This window comes from Cibotium barometz, chromosome 55 (genome assembly GCF_041138505.1).
Source record: "Cibotium barometz isolate CiBa-2024 chromosome 55, ASM4113850v1, whole genome shotgun sequence".
Classification (NCBI taxonomy): Eukaryota; Viridiplantae; Streptophyta; class Polypodiopsida; order Cyatheales; family Cibotiaceae; genus Cibotium; species Cibotium barometz.
This window is the reverse complement of record NC_141100.1, coordinates 10,747,559-10,761,637: the sequence shown is the minus strand read 5'-3', so window position 1 is coordinate 10,761,637 and position 14,079 is coordinate 10,747,559. Positions and strand designations below refer to the sequence as shown.

The following is a 14,079-nucleotide window of genomic DNA, read 5'->3' as shown; positions in this document are numbered from 1 at the left end:
TGTACATATTTGTGCTTACAACACATGTGAACCAAGCAACACTATTCCTCCAACTAGGCCTTTTACTTACTAGTTGCCATGCACTGTCAAGGAGCAGGCAACCATGCATATGCACTACCTCTTGCCTTGACATGAATGGGCTAAATGTTATTTATGTTATTGTTAGTCTAACTTAAGTTCCATTCACTTCCACTTAGCTTAAATTATTTTTCTCTTTGTTGAGTGATGACACAAAAGTGTTCATGTTTACCTTCTGGGTTCTTTTCAGAGACCAAAATGAAAGAACTTTGCATTGCTCATGAGCATGAGAGTGTTGAAAGAATAGGGGAATGTACAGAATTGAAGAAAAAAATAAGTCAATCAATGACAATGCCATCCTGTACAGGTGAGCACACGTGACTTCTAAAGATACATTCCGCACGATTTACAACTCTAGGGGATGTACTTGTGATGGTAACATCAAAGGTCGAGATGGCACACCCCCGTCCTTAATCATGTACTGCAGGTCTTGTTTTGATAGGCTTTAATTTAAGCCCAAGGCTTTGGGGAGATAAGAGCTCAGCTGATATACAAGGAGGACTGAGAGGACTTGAGGGAGAAGAATAGTGGCTGGCTAGTTGAATAGGCCTGTAGAAACGATAACCCATCAAGAAATACTCTATAGGGATGAGCATAGAATGTGGTATTTCCTCACTCACAAGAGAGCCACAGGCCTGCACCTGTAGTACACAAATCACACTTCATGAGCCGAAATCATGTCTCTTTAATTATTGAGATGGAAGATAAGGCTGGTTACACAAGTATTCCCACCCACACCCATGAGATGGGTGGGGAATTGGACCAGCAAGATTGTACATTTACCAAAGGTTGCCCACCCATCATTGATGAGCGGCCTGGATGGGCCCTCGTCGACAAATGTGTAACCCTAACAGTGGGCTACCAATGAAGGATGCAAATGCCTACATGATGCTTGCACATGGTGTCACATTCCTCGAGTTAAACTCATTTCCATGTAGTAGCATAGAGACATGATGGAAAATGAAGAGTACCTCCACCAAAGCATTGTATTTTCTGTCCATTTCATGGCTCATGTGAAGCGCTTCATGGTGAAATGGAGAATGTTCTCCCACAAATATTAGAGTCCGGCATTTAAGCTTTTTAAGACAACTGGTAAGATCCCTCCGCCTTCACAAAAACACCCATAATACAAGGTGAGAAACATGAGAAGATGTACCAAGACCTAGAAGTGCCCCAAACCACAACATATGGCGCGAAGGTCTATGGGCAACCCAGATACATATCATCAAAAGGGCAAGACTTACAAATGAATGGCTTGAAGAAAGCGCAAAACATTCTGGCTTTGTCTTTCATCCAGCATCTAATATATCACCCACATCCAGTATTGGAAATGCCAGAAAAGTACCAAAAAGTGCAGACCACTTGAAAGACTTAAATTCAAGACGGGCCTTACCCTACGACATGCTTGTATGATGTCAGACTCTCCACCATTCCCCATGCGTAAATCCTGCACACAAGGTATCATTGTTGGTTGTACTATTTTTTCTCCATCTTACATGGCTTGTGCTACGAAGTGACACAATCAATGGTGAATTCTATCCTATCAGTAGGTTTATTCAAGGGGCTTTCCCTCATGTAATGCATATGAAACACGGGGGTGCACATATGGGTTTTTGTGAGCTTGGACCGCACAATGGATAGGAGGTTTTTAGGTGTGAAAATGTGCCTGTGTGGAAAGGGTATAAATAAGAGCGCACGTGAAACTCCCCATAAGGGAACCAGGATATACATGGGTATTTCTCAAGAGGTCAGGCACACATATGGCATTCCACAAATGTACCAAGAGAATCCCCTCGAAGGCTTGTGGCATTGATAGTGTACCTATTCTTTGTCACAAGTACAACTCTTGAATTTGCAAGGGCTGGAAGGAAACTAGACCTGACTGAAATAGCGTCTCAGAAGGACCTCCTTCACAACGCTGCATATGCCATAGAAGTATAGAAGATTCACCATCAACTGCAAAACAGAAGAGTTGCTACAAATCACTTGCAATACAAGGAACCTATTATCATATGCCCAAAGCTTTTGCACACACACTGCTGGTTTGGTTACCAAGTACCAAGCTGACCTTGTTGCAGAACCACTCTGTCCAACTCGGTGCTTGGCACAAAGGCGAGATGAGTATCAATCCAACTGCACGCTCCCTGTATTTGAGCTACATGCAACCCCCGAGTGTTTCAACAACAACATGATTTTAGGTGACTCCCCAAAGTTCTGTAGCAAAAGGAATTTGCCAATTGATATCTGCATACTTACTGCAAATAGGGTTAAAATGTAAGCCCCTGCTGTGACACCCATGCATATTACTTCCTCCAACCTACACACCAAAGAATTTAGGGCGCCCCAGCTTAATATCATAACAACATGAAGCCAACAAAACAGGAGGAAATAATATGCAAATTTACCCAAAAAAATCTAGAACTTCTGCCACTTGATCGGCTAAATCATCGACGGTTAGGATTGGTTGATCTGCTGATATTTCAGCAGCCCCTAGCTGAGAAACCCGCCCAGGCACACACATTTCAGCGACTATTTTTTCATATTAAGAGAATTTTGGATGCAGTGTTGGCATCTACAAATATCAAGGTTAGAATTTGATGCAGTGTTGGCATCCAGTGCTCAAAAAAAAAACAGCACCTTAGTGTATTTTTACTGGCTAGAATTATGAAAAAACGCCTAAGATTTTTCATTGCCCTTAAGGATTCAATTATTATAACTAGCATGTAGTATACATTTTGGGAACTAACAACAGGTAGATTGAGGTGTCCTTATTTTGATTGGTTGAAAAAAATTGTTTTTATCGAGCACTGTTGGCATCTACAAATTCAAAGGTCAGACTTTGAAAAGTACCTCATGACCAGGGGCATTGATGTGGTAGATACAGAAATGGTCAAAAAGAAGAAATGCTGCCTCTGGACATAGAAACAGGCCTTGAAAACATGACATATCTGTAGTTACAACACAGACATATAGGAATTATATGAGGGGCAAGACTAATAAATGCATCTTCATGCAACAAGCTATGTAAAGGAACACAGTATTGCATAGAAGAAAGAAAGGAAATAAAATTGAAACTCATGTAAATTTAGAAAACATCATTCAGTGTTCTATTGGAGCACACACTCGTGCAACTCTCTCTCTCACACACACATGCACACACACTCGTGCAACTCTCTCTCTCTCTCTCTCTCTCTCTCTCTCACACACACACACACACACACACAATGTGTGGTAGATTGGTTAGCTCATGGAGTTGTTATTCAACACGTCTTGTGTTCGAATCTCACTCCCGTCGGATAGATCATATTTGGTCTCTTGGGATTGTTCCTACGACGTTAAAAGAGCTTCTTCTTCTTCTTCTCTCTCTGTCTCTCTCACACACACACACACACACACACACACACACACACACACACGAGTGCACGAGTGCCAGGAGTGCGCAAATGCACTCGTGCATCTCTCTCTCTCTCTCTCTCTAACACACACACACACACACACACACACACACGCATGCACGCACGCGCTCTCTCTCTCTCTCTCTCTCGTATGAAGCCTATATGTAGATTGAAAGACATACAGTTGAGAGCCACATCCGGATATGTTATTAAGGGTGGCTTCCCTTGATCCCCGCAGACATATACTGAAATGGAGCCAAATGTGGTCTTCACAATGTGCTCCTGTCAAGAAGAACAGCACAAATAGCTCAATTCTAAGGCCAATTAGAGAAGCCAAAACCATTGACAGACTTTTGAAAATGATGACGCTGTTCCAGACCAATAATCTCCCGTTAGGCAGGCCCAACAAACAACCTCTTTTCTTTTGAGTGCATATGATCATACACGTCTCCTGAATCATGGCCCATTGATTATACATGGACAAGTCTGGCCAATACAAAGCCATTTCCCACAGATAGAGCCCATCATCCACAGTGAGCAGGTGATGCAGAGGATGTAGTGATGTACTATGCATAATCAAACATTACTGCTAATGTGCAGGAGAAGAGAAAAAAATGAAGACAGGGACGGGGAATATGATGACCCACCTGGCCTCCCCATGGGATGGTGTCAATCTGCACTGCTATGGCGCTCCCTGGTTGGCACATTGTGGGCAAAAGATCAACAAAGGGGCGAATTGGGCACAGCAGGAGATGAGGGAAGAAGAAGAGGGGGGAGCGCTGGCTATGGCGATCAAACTGCACATGGAAAGCGTGGGATTTGGGCAGAGGCAGGAAAAGGCACACAAAGGGCAGCGGTTACACCAGACCCAACGCTGTAATTATGGAGAAGAAACGGAAAAGATCTCACAAAAAGCAAAGAAGACACATTGCTGACAAGCACAGGAAAGGGGAGAAGAAGAAGAAAGGGAGGTGAACCGGACGGAAAGCAGAAAAGCAAAGCAGGGGCATTTACAGAGAGAGAGAGAAAGAGAGAGACAGACAGAGAGACAGAGAGAGAAAGAGAGAGTGTGCCGACACCAACAAACAAAAAACTGTAGAAGTATAATGTACCAATCAATCCGATCAACGTTAAGGATGAAAGAGCTTCGTAGACGTGATCTTTTCTGCCGGGGCGAGACGAGTTTCCGTCCACTTAAATCGCCCACCAAAATCGTTCCGTCGCCGGAAATCCGTCGGTCGCCCATCAAAATCGTCGACAAACGTTTCGTCGTCATCTCCGTCAGCCCGAACCCCAACAAATAATTGCTACTAACCTGTTAATCATTATCATTGCTTTGCCCAAAGTTTTCACATGACGTTCTCATATATAAGGGGGGATTCACCCCCATCCCATTGGACACCACCCCGCATATGATACGCTCGTTCCTTTTTCGACTTCACCACATCGAGCAGCGGACATACACACTATGCATGCCCACCACTCCTTTTGCGCCATGGACGGGTTTTTTGCAAACTCTTGTCTGGCATTGCTCAAGGGGGCCACACACTGGACACTCCAGTCATGCAACCCGGCACGATTCGAACAACCAACAATCTCATTTTCATGAATTTGTGCCTTAATCACTTTTCTTCAATGTGCTACTATCTGCCTCTTGTGAAGATGGAGCTGGACACTGGCTCTTGTCTGCTGATGACCTCGGCTCTTGGAGCTTCACCTATTTGCAAACAAATATGAATCCCTCTGAATCTAGCTTAGCAATTGATTAGTTGCTATTAACACTAATCATTACTTTACCCAAATTTCTTCATATACATTTGTGCAATGTCGCCACATTTCTTGAAGTGCTTATCATTTCTCTGTTAATCTTGGGCATTATCTGAACACTTGTCCCCCTCCCTTCCATTCCACAAGAGTTTGGTACTTATCACAATAAAAATAAATAAAGGAAAACTTGAAAAAAATGTTTCCATCACGAGACTCGATGCCCCTAAATGTGTAAAGACTTGCCTTGTTCTCATCACAAGTGCTTACTACTTTGTTGCTTTATCATATCAACAACTATTAGTAAAATGACCCTTGGGATTCCATTACTATAAAAACATTATTTAACTTCTTCGTCATTTTTAATTTGACCCACGAGGTACATTGCATATTTTAGAATCACAAGTTAAAGTAGCTTTTCCATGAGAGAATGGAGTTACGTTTTCTCATTTTCAATTACATAAGTAGGTTTGAAAGAGAAGCAAGAGCATGTCTGACTAAGATAAATCTAACCAAGGTGTTTGAAGTCAAGGTGGAAAACCCTAGATTAGCTTTTAGAGCCAATTAGGACACACACACACACACACTCTCTCTCTCTCTCTCATAAAGGAGGAAAGAAAGACGCAACATTACAATAAAACTAGTCACCCAAACCAATGGCCTTTCAAATTTTTGATTTAGTATACCTTCTCATGAGCTATCGTGCATGCATTTATCTCTTGTAAATGCTCTTTTATTTGCATGACCCTTCACTCTTGTAAACAATCCTCATTGGTGTACAAAAGCTTTAAATGAGAGGGCAAAGATCATTAAGTGGGAGAAAGTATTGCTTGAGAGAGGAAATATTTGGGAGAGAAAGAGGGTGTTCTTCAATGCGCCTGCACATGCGTGCATGAGTGAACGTGCGTCTGTTTGTGTGTACACACACACACATTCACACACACACATGTATATGTGTATACATACATACATACATACATACATACATACATACATACATACATGTATGTATGTATGTATGTATGTATGTATGTGTGTGTGTATATATACATACATACATATATACGTACATACGTATGTATATATACATACGTATGTGTATACACACACACACATACATACATACATACATACATACATACATACGTACGTACGTATATATATATACGTACGTACGTACGTATGTATGTATGTATGTATATGTATATATATATAGATGTATGTATGTATGTATACATATATGTGTGTGTGTGTACACACACACACACACACACACACATGTATGTGACAACTTTTTCTTCTATGCGAGTTACATTCTTCTCATATTACACCAAGCACTCCACAAAATGTGTGCTAAATGAAAGAAAGGTGTTACATTAAAAGGTGTTAGTACAAATGTTACTGAAAAAGGGCAAGCATGGTTAATTGAACATAAGTGGGATCCAGATATTCTTGAAAACTCAAGAATAAGTGAATGCTTGTCTAAAGAAAGCATGTTACTTGGTATATAGGCAATGTGAAATGAAGCAAGTGGGATCCAAATATCTTTGAAAACTCAAGAATAAGTGAATGCTTGTCTAAAGAAAGCATGTTTCTTAGTATATAGGCAATGTGAAATGAAGCTCTTTAATCACGTTGTTTGGAAAAATCAAATGCATGCACAAGCAAAATCATTCATGTTTGCCATGCATCCTATCACGTAGAAGCCTTCATTTTAGCCGATGGGCGTGTAGCTTACCTCTTGTAGAACTGTCGAATCCATGATGAGAACCCGGGTTTGATGCCTAGGGGCTACACGACGAACGCTAGCACACACATCATGCACAAATCCACCCTCCCGAAAAAAAAAGAAGCCTTCATTTTGAAGTGGTTAAAAACTCACAAACATAGAAAGATATTTGATGGAAAAGTAAGGTTAGACCCTTAAGGCATCACTTGGAACTTGTAAATAGTACCCGTGTATAGGAGTTGGTGTCATCAAAGGTCATTGAGGGCCTGAATAACATTTGCACTCATTGAGGGCCTAAATAGCATTTGCAATCTTTGACATGCCAGGAAGTTATTTGTGTGCATGCTTGGAAGTTGTGGGAATCGAGGGCCTAAATAGCATTTGCAATCTTTGAGGGCACTATACATGCTTGGATGTTGTGAGCATTGAGGGCCCAAATAGCTTTTGCACTCATTTGAGTTATAGAAGTAAGGGCTTCTTATTACCCTTTCTATGCACATACCATTAAGAATTTCAAGTGAAAGCATCCTAAAGCTTATACATGTGGCAATATGTGGAGATGTCCAAAGGTCTATCCCATTATTTTTATTAGAAGAATACTTCTTTAAGATAAGCTTTGAGCTCACTTTTATTAAAAAAATGAAAAATAATATAGAGTACATAAGACATCGGTGAGTGCTATATCAACTTTACACCACCAAAGATTAAACATATTTTAAGAATGAGTTTCCCCTCACCAAGGTAATGGAAATGTCACAAAAAAAAGGATTTTAGTATATGCTTATAAAAAAAAATCATATCTTTGAGATGTCTTTTCTTTTCAAATCACTTATAATAAATCATTGCAATAACTTTTTTAGAATACTTTATAGAAAGAGTGGCCTTAGCTCTGTATTATTATTCACCATATCGCACAGCCAACGTGGTTTTTTGAATAAATATGGACATTTTAGAACATAATCAAATTTTTTTTTCATCCAAGGCATACTTTTATATGAAACGACGGCACCATGGCCTTGCTCTTTATAATAGAGCTTCATGGCGAAATCTATCCAACATGCTATTGAAAACGTACCTTAAGTTGAGGTGACCTTACAACTTGTTAGTGATTCAAAACATAACTTAACATTAAGTGTACAATGTCTTTAAGCGTTGATAGAAGTGACGTACACACACCATATTTTCTTATTTAGCAACATTGAGAGAACGACCCAATGTGTCTACCAACCCATAGGGTAATGGGTCTAGTCATAAACCAAATATCCAGTCTCATCAAAATAAGTTTGGAGAATAATTAGCCAATTGCAAAGATACTACACAATAGTCTTTTATGCACATTTAATAGAATTCATATAGTGTGCTAGGAATAGCCTTGCTACAGATCCACTCATAGATATGACCTTGATCTAGTGTACCTATAAATTAAAATTTATATCTATATCTATGTATACATATACATACATATACATACATATAGATATAAATTAAAATTTATATCTATATCTATGTATACATACATACATATACATATACATATATATATATATATATATATATATATATATATAATAAGGTAAAACCTAGCTACTTCATTTATTTCACATATAGTGCAAACACTTAGAACTTTTCATTATTGTGTATACAATTCCATCTTATGGTTACAAGTTTTGGGAAAAAAAGTAGTGTAAATTTTAGGATTGCCTTTAAAAAAAATAAAATAACATAAGGTTAATTAGAGTCTAGACTATACTAGAACATGGAATTGCTTTTAGCCTCCTCCTCTGATCAAAAATCATTTTCAACTCATCCTCTATTGAGAAGTCTATCACAACTTCTCCCTTACCATGTCATTTATGTTGAGATTGTCCCTATAATTTAAAAACCCAACCTCTTGTGAAAGCCATTTTATAATGAAAGGGTGAAAGCAATGTAAGGTGGACCCAAAAGCTGTGTCCTTGACACTGTTTTTTTTTTGGGGTGATTCAAGGTACTTAGACTAGAAATCCACATAAGGTAACGTGCTTTTAGGATCTCTTATACCTTAAAAGCTCTAGAGACACTCTAATAACTCTTAAAGCAAGGTAAGGTGGACCACTTCCAAGGTCCTTTTAAAAATGTAAAAAAGCTATGTAATTGGTCCAACTTACCCTGCTTTCACTCGAAAACCTTTTTAATTTTATGCTTGTTCAAAGTAAAGACCTTATATTTAGCTTAAGATTATATGCTTTGTTATTGGCAAAACTAATTGCACTCTATGTGCCATTATGAGAGATTTCAATGTTTTTTTTCCCACATAGACTTGCCTTGTCAATATGAAAACATTATGTCATTCAAACAGAAAGAACCGAGCCATTAAAATGAGTTTGAAATATAATTGAGAATTAAAACACTAATATTTTAGCATCTGCAATGATTTATCTATCTAGGGATTTTAGCATCATGTCGTCTCCTCTCTTTGATGACATTGTCAAAACTTTGAGGTCTTTGCAAATTTTGGGTAAAATCCCTTCCAAGATCTGTTGTCACCTTACCATTCTTCTTTATGAGAAAATAAAATGCTCTATGTTTTCCAAGGTAAAAAAAGATATTGCATGCCTATACACATACATTAGTTTGTTGGGGACATGCCTATACACACATGTAGCCTATAAAAATGGAAATCTTACAATTATTAACCTAAGAACATTTAGGGGTTGCTATGTCTCTAAAGGTTTGGTACAACTCACAACCTTGCCCCTCTTCTCTAAAGACTCACCAAGTGTATCTAAAGGTTTGGTACAACTCACAACCTTGCCCCTCTTCTGTAAAGACTTACCAAGTGTATTGATGGCTCCATTTTTCTCACCACTTTGGCAATATCTAAGGCTTGCAAATGAAGGCCCAAACATTGAACTAAGATGACTATTTAGTCCATGAATCAATTGTAAAGTATCACTTACTTAGATATTAAATTTGTAATAGTAGAAAGTTTTGATCTTTGAGTTAAATTTTAAACATGCTAAGTTATAAGAAAAATCATTCACATATTTACTCACTTTCCCAAAAAATGCGTTTTGATAAAATAATTAGCTATTTTCTCATATTTTGAGCACATATTTTCACTTTGATGAAAGTTTATTGCTGCTACGCTCTAAATGAGGCATGCCAAATATATGGGATGGATGCTTTAAAATGTGGTGGCATAAATTTTTTAGGGAACTTAAATATGATATTGTCATTAAAAAGAAGAGAACATGGAAATTTTTAAGATTAGTATAAACCATTGCTTTAATAGGAAGCTTGAACATGAAAACAAATTTTATCCTATCACTTTTTTTTAATTGTTTACAAGTTTCCATCATGATGCAATGTCTTCCCTTATATGAGACTCAAAACTTTTTTATCACTCAAACTATTGGTAAACCTTCTCTATCATGAAGTGTGGTGCTGTTGTTCATAACTTATACATGGAGCTTGTCTCACTTGTCCTAATATTGCATCAAAATTCATCAAATAATGTCACGTATCAATCATCATCAATTGCAAACATGACCTATTTTTATGATTGATGTCAAACTCATGAAGGTTCACAAGTCTTTTTTACCTCTTGTTGTGAACCTCGTAATGGAGGGAACATACAAAAAAATGTTTTTTTAAAACTAGACCCATAGCAACACACCCATGACTACCTTATCTAAGAGGTCTCCTTAGCATGCATTGGATACACATGAAAGTAATACAAGATTTTTTTTTTGGAAAATATACATAAAAAATCATATCGTGTCATGGATTTAAGTAATAACGTATTGAAAATATTCAAGTAGGAGCATAAATTCTTTGAATGTTAAAAGCTACGTGTATTTTTATTTCAACATTACATGAATAATGTTTACAAATATTTTTGGTGCTTTAATGCTCATAGTTTCCCCTTGAAGAATTTATTTTTGAAAGCTTATTATCAAAGGACATTAAAATTTACCAATTTGTTAAAAAAATACAATAATAGTACATCTTTTTTTCCCTTGTGCTACACTTTAAATGTTGAATCCTCCTTATAAAACAATGATCCTATTCTCTACATGGAAATGTTATTGAAACCACTAGGATCATGGGAAGACACACCGTCCAACCAAATACCAATTGGTTCATCACTTCAATCAAATTGTACCATAAACGAAAAATTAATAAATATTATAAAAGCATAACATAGCATAAAAACACAAGAGAGAATCATTGGATGCAATGTATCCCCCTCTCAAGAAGTGTCGACTTCCTTCCACTTCTTGAGTATTTATGCTTTATTAATAAAATTAGCCCGTAAGCCAAAAATAGATGCACGCTTATTCATGGGCTTGCCATTTACAAAAAATGGGGGTTGCTTTTAACACAAGCTTAGGTAAATTGTTCCTATCTAACCACTAAAGGATAATTACAAAAAGAACCCCAAGGGCTAATTCACGTGCAAATAAATAAGTCCACGCCTAATATAACAAAAGTGGGTGGCTCAATAGGTTCACACCCGAATACATCAAAATGGGGCGGCCAATAACAATACAAAATCTCATAGTAGACACTATGAGAACCATCCCGGTAATAGCTCGCACCATATCGCCACCATCACATCCCAGCCAATCTGGCTTACGAGCACAAGGGCCGTCAATCTCACCAACCTACAAGGTTGTCCATTCAAACACACTACGAGTTAGCAACACATGCTACAAGTCCACGGCAGCACATAAGTAATAAATCCAACACTTAGTTCTAGCTATCCCTAATTTCATATGTCCTACACATGGAATATTCAGAATCACCCCAGTGCCATGCTTCAAACATAGTGGTAATTAGGCATCCCCAATTAACCACAGAAGGACGGATGGACAAATTGTGACATCCCTCTTGCCCGGGATAGAAACTGTCCTCAGTTGCTATCATATCAATTGGCCCATGTTTAAAAGTAAGATTGGATGATGTCGGGATAAGCGCGAAAAAACCACTCAGGCATCCATTTAGCGTTTTTGCGAGGATGATTTTTGAAGATCAAAAGATATCTATTATATACAATACCTGCGAGTAGTAGTGGTCTCATGGTCAATAATAGCCTCAGGTTGAATTTCTTCTACTTGGTCAACAAGACTAGGTGCTTCCTCATATACATGATGTGTAGGAATTGGTCCCCTATAAGGTCTCAAAAAGACTAATATGTTATGGCTCACCCTAACCCTCCTAAAAAGAGATTACGTGGTGAACCGCAATTGTCGTGTAAGGATCTTTTCAATGGCTGAGCTCGTAACCCTTGAGGTCTCCAAGCTCTATAACTCCTTGAGAAGCAATTCCACTACGTCTCCCCCGCAAGCGTTGTCACACCACCGCGTTGCACTACGAGTCCTCGTCCTTCCTCTCACCTCACTTCACTCACACACACTCACTAGCATGCATTAGGGAGAGAGATTAGCAAGAGGATTAGCAAGAGCAAGACTCAATTGCACAATGGGAGAGTATGTTGTATTATGAGAGAAACTCACTTATATATATAGCCAAGTGTTCACACTCAAACTGTGGTTAAAGCCGGGCACTTTAGGCTCATAAGAGGCCTAATGCTATTACAATGACTACTCTCATAATATATCCATGAAGTACATCACTTAGGACTTCATCCTAACTTGCTACCACACTCTCTTGAATGTGGAAATCGCCATAAATACTCCATCATACCATTACGGGTGCCCGTCCAAGTTGTAGCTTTGGACACTATTGCTTCATATCTTAAATGTATGACCCTTTGGTGTATCTACCATAACTCCTTGATGTAAGATAATGGCGGTAGCTCTTGTTAATCCTAGAATTGGATTAACATCTCCCCCTGCTTGTTTGATGATAATCGTGTGAAAACCTTTGTGTGGGGAGAATGAACAAGCTTTGTCAATGTCTTTGATGTTGAATGACGTTTAATGGTCTTTGTTCCTCCGAAGGAATTAAGAAAAGCTAGTTAACTAATGAAGAGGTTAGTGGTTTATTCTTGACGGGATGGGGGGTAGGTTTTTTTTTTTGCGAATGATTGCATTTTTATATTTTTGTTAGGCCCCCCACCCTCCCCCTTTTTTTGGGCTCAAATTTTTTATTTTTTGGCAATCATCGGCAAGGTTACATTTGATTTTTGTTAGTGGGGACACTAAGGATGTTAATAATGGGAGAGAAGAGAGGAAAGAATCCAGAGGAACGTAGACTTAATCAGAACGAGATGGTGATTCTCAGTTCCTCATTTGATTTATTGAAGAGACATTCATCATTTGAAGTAATTGGCTTTTGATGATGTCCTTTTGTGTGGCAGGATTCTTGTCAAATGTTGTTGAGTAGGACCTGATCCTGTCTTCTTCTGCCCATGCATTTTTTATGTTTTTATGTATATTTAAGTGCTCTTATGAAGAAGTAAATTTACATGAAGTACAAAAATTGAGTCATATAGACTCTTATTGAACTGCTCTATGTTGAATTAGCCACTTGGTGAGGATTAAAAGAATTGCGTCGACTTGCGAGGCTAATATAGAGATCTTCAGGATTGAAAATCATTGAGTTGTGAAGATTGTGGTGTGGTTTGGAGAGGTTTGTAATTTGAAGGAAAATTCCAGGCAATGGGTTGTACCATTGACCAGGATTTCGCCCACCATGGCCCTCCCATCCACCATAGATGTACGTGGAAGTTGATGGTGAGGATTTGGTACAAATATTCTCCAGTGCATGAGTATGGATATGTACTCATGGAGCAGCTGCTACATTAATTTAGCCAAAAGAATAGTAAGCAATAAGCTTATAAATATATAGTGGCTATATGGCTTAATCCATGATGGGGCTTAAATTGTGAAAGTGTAGGTTCTTAAGCCGTGAGATGGAACTCCGTGAAGTGAGATGGAATTCCATGAATTTGCAGGTTTTGATCTCAAGTTTTTTTTTGGTTGATTTTATGGGTCATTTAGGTCATAATTTGCAAGCAACAGCTTCTTGTGCACTCATTTCTCACTTCTAGAGAGGGGTGACAAGAGCATTGTTATTTTGTTCTTGATTTTTTCCTAAGTCTCCGTATCGATTCTTGAATTTGCTGCTGAAATGATGTCGAGGCAGTAGGGAAGACTGCTGATT

The 14,079-nt window shown here is 38.4% G+C and overlaps 1 protein-coding gene across 1 annotated transcript; it reads right to left on the bottom strand.

Moving 5' to 3' along the window:
• Positions 1-277: 277 nt before the first annotated feature.
• On the bottom strand, positions 278-4,553 carry LOC147607367 (protein NDL2-like). Its single transcript, XM_086790337.1, has 11 exons — positions 4,121-4,553; positions 3,656-3,755; positions 2,929-3,026; positions 2,484-2,572; positions 2,335-2,395; positions 2,147-2,233; positions 1,957-2,034; positions 1,472-1,525; positions 1,323-1,378; positions 1,050-1,185; positions 278-719 (listed from the first exon to the last, which is right to left on the bottom strand). Exons 1-11 carry the CDS (start codon positions 4,178-4,180, stop codon positions 489-491), a joined length of 1,050 nt encoding a protein of 349 aa, XP_086646463.1. The 5' UTR covers positions 4,181-4,553; the 3' UTR covers positions 278-488.
• Positions 4,554-14,079: the final 9,526 nt, after the last annotated feature.

Excerpts from the sequence above, each read along its gene's own strand:
- LOC147607367 (XM_086790337.1), bottom strand. The coding sequence starts at position 4,180 with ATGTGCCAACCAGGGAGCGCCATAGCAGTGCAGATTGACACCATCCCA. Across the intron at positions 1,379-1,471 it reads TCATACAAGCATGTCGTAGG|ATGCTGGATGAAAGACAAAG; the intron begins GTAAGGCCCGTC and ends GTGATATATTAG. Across the intron at positions 720-1,049 it reads AATACAATGCTTTGGTGGAG|GTGCAGGCCTGTGGCTCTCT; the intron begins GTACTCTTCATT and ends TGTGTACTACAG.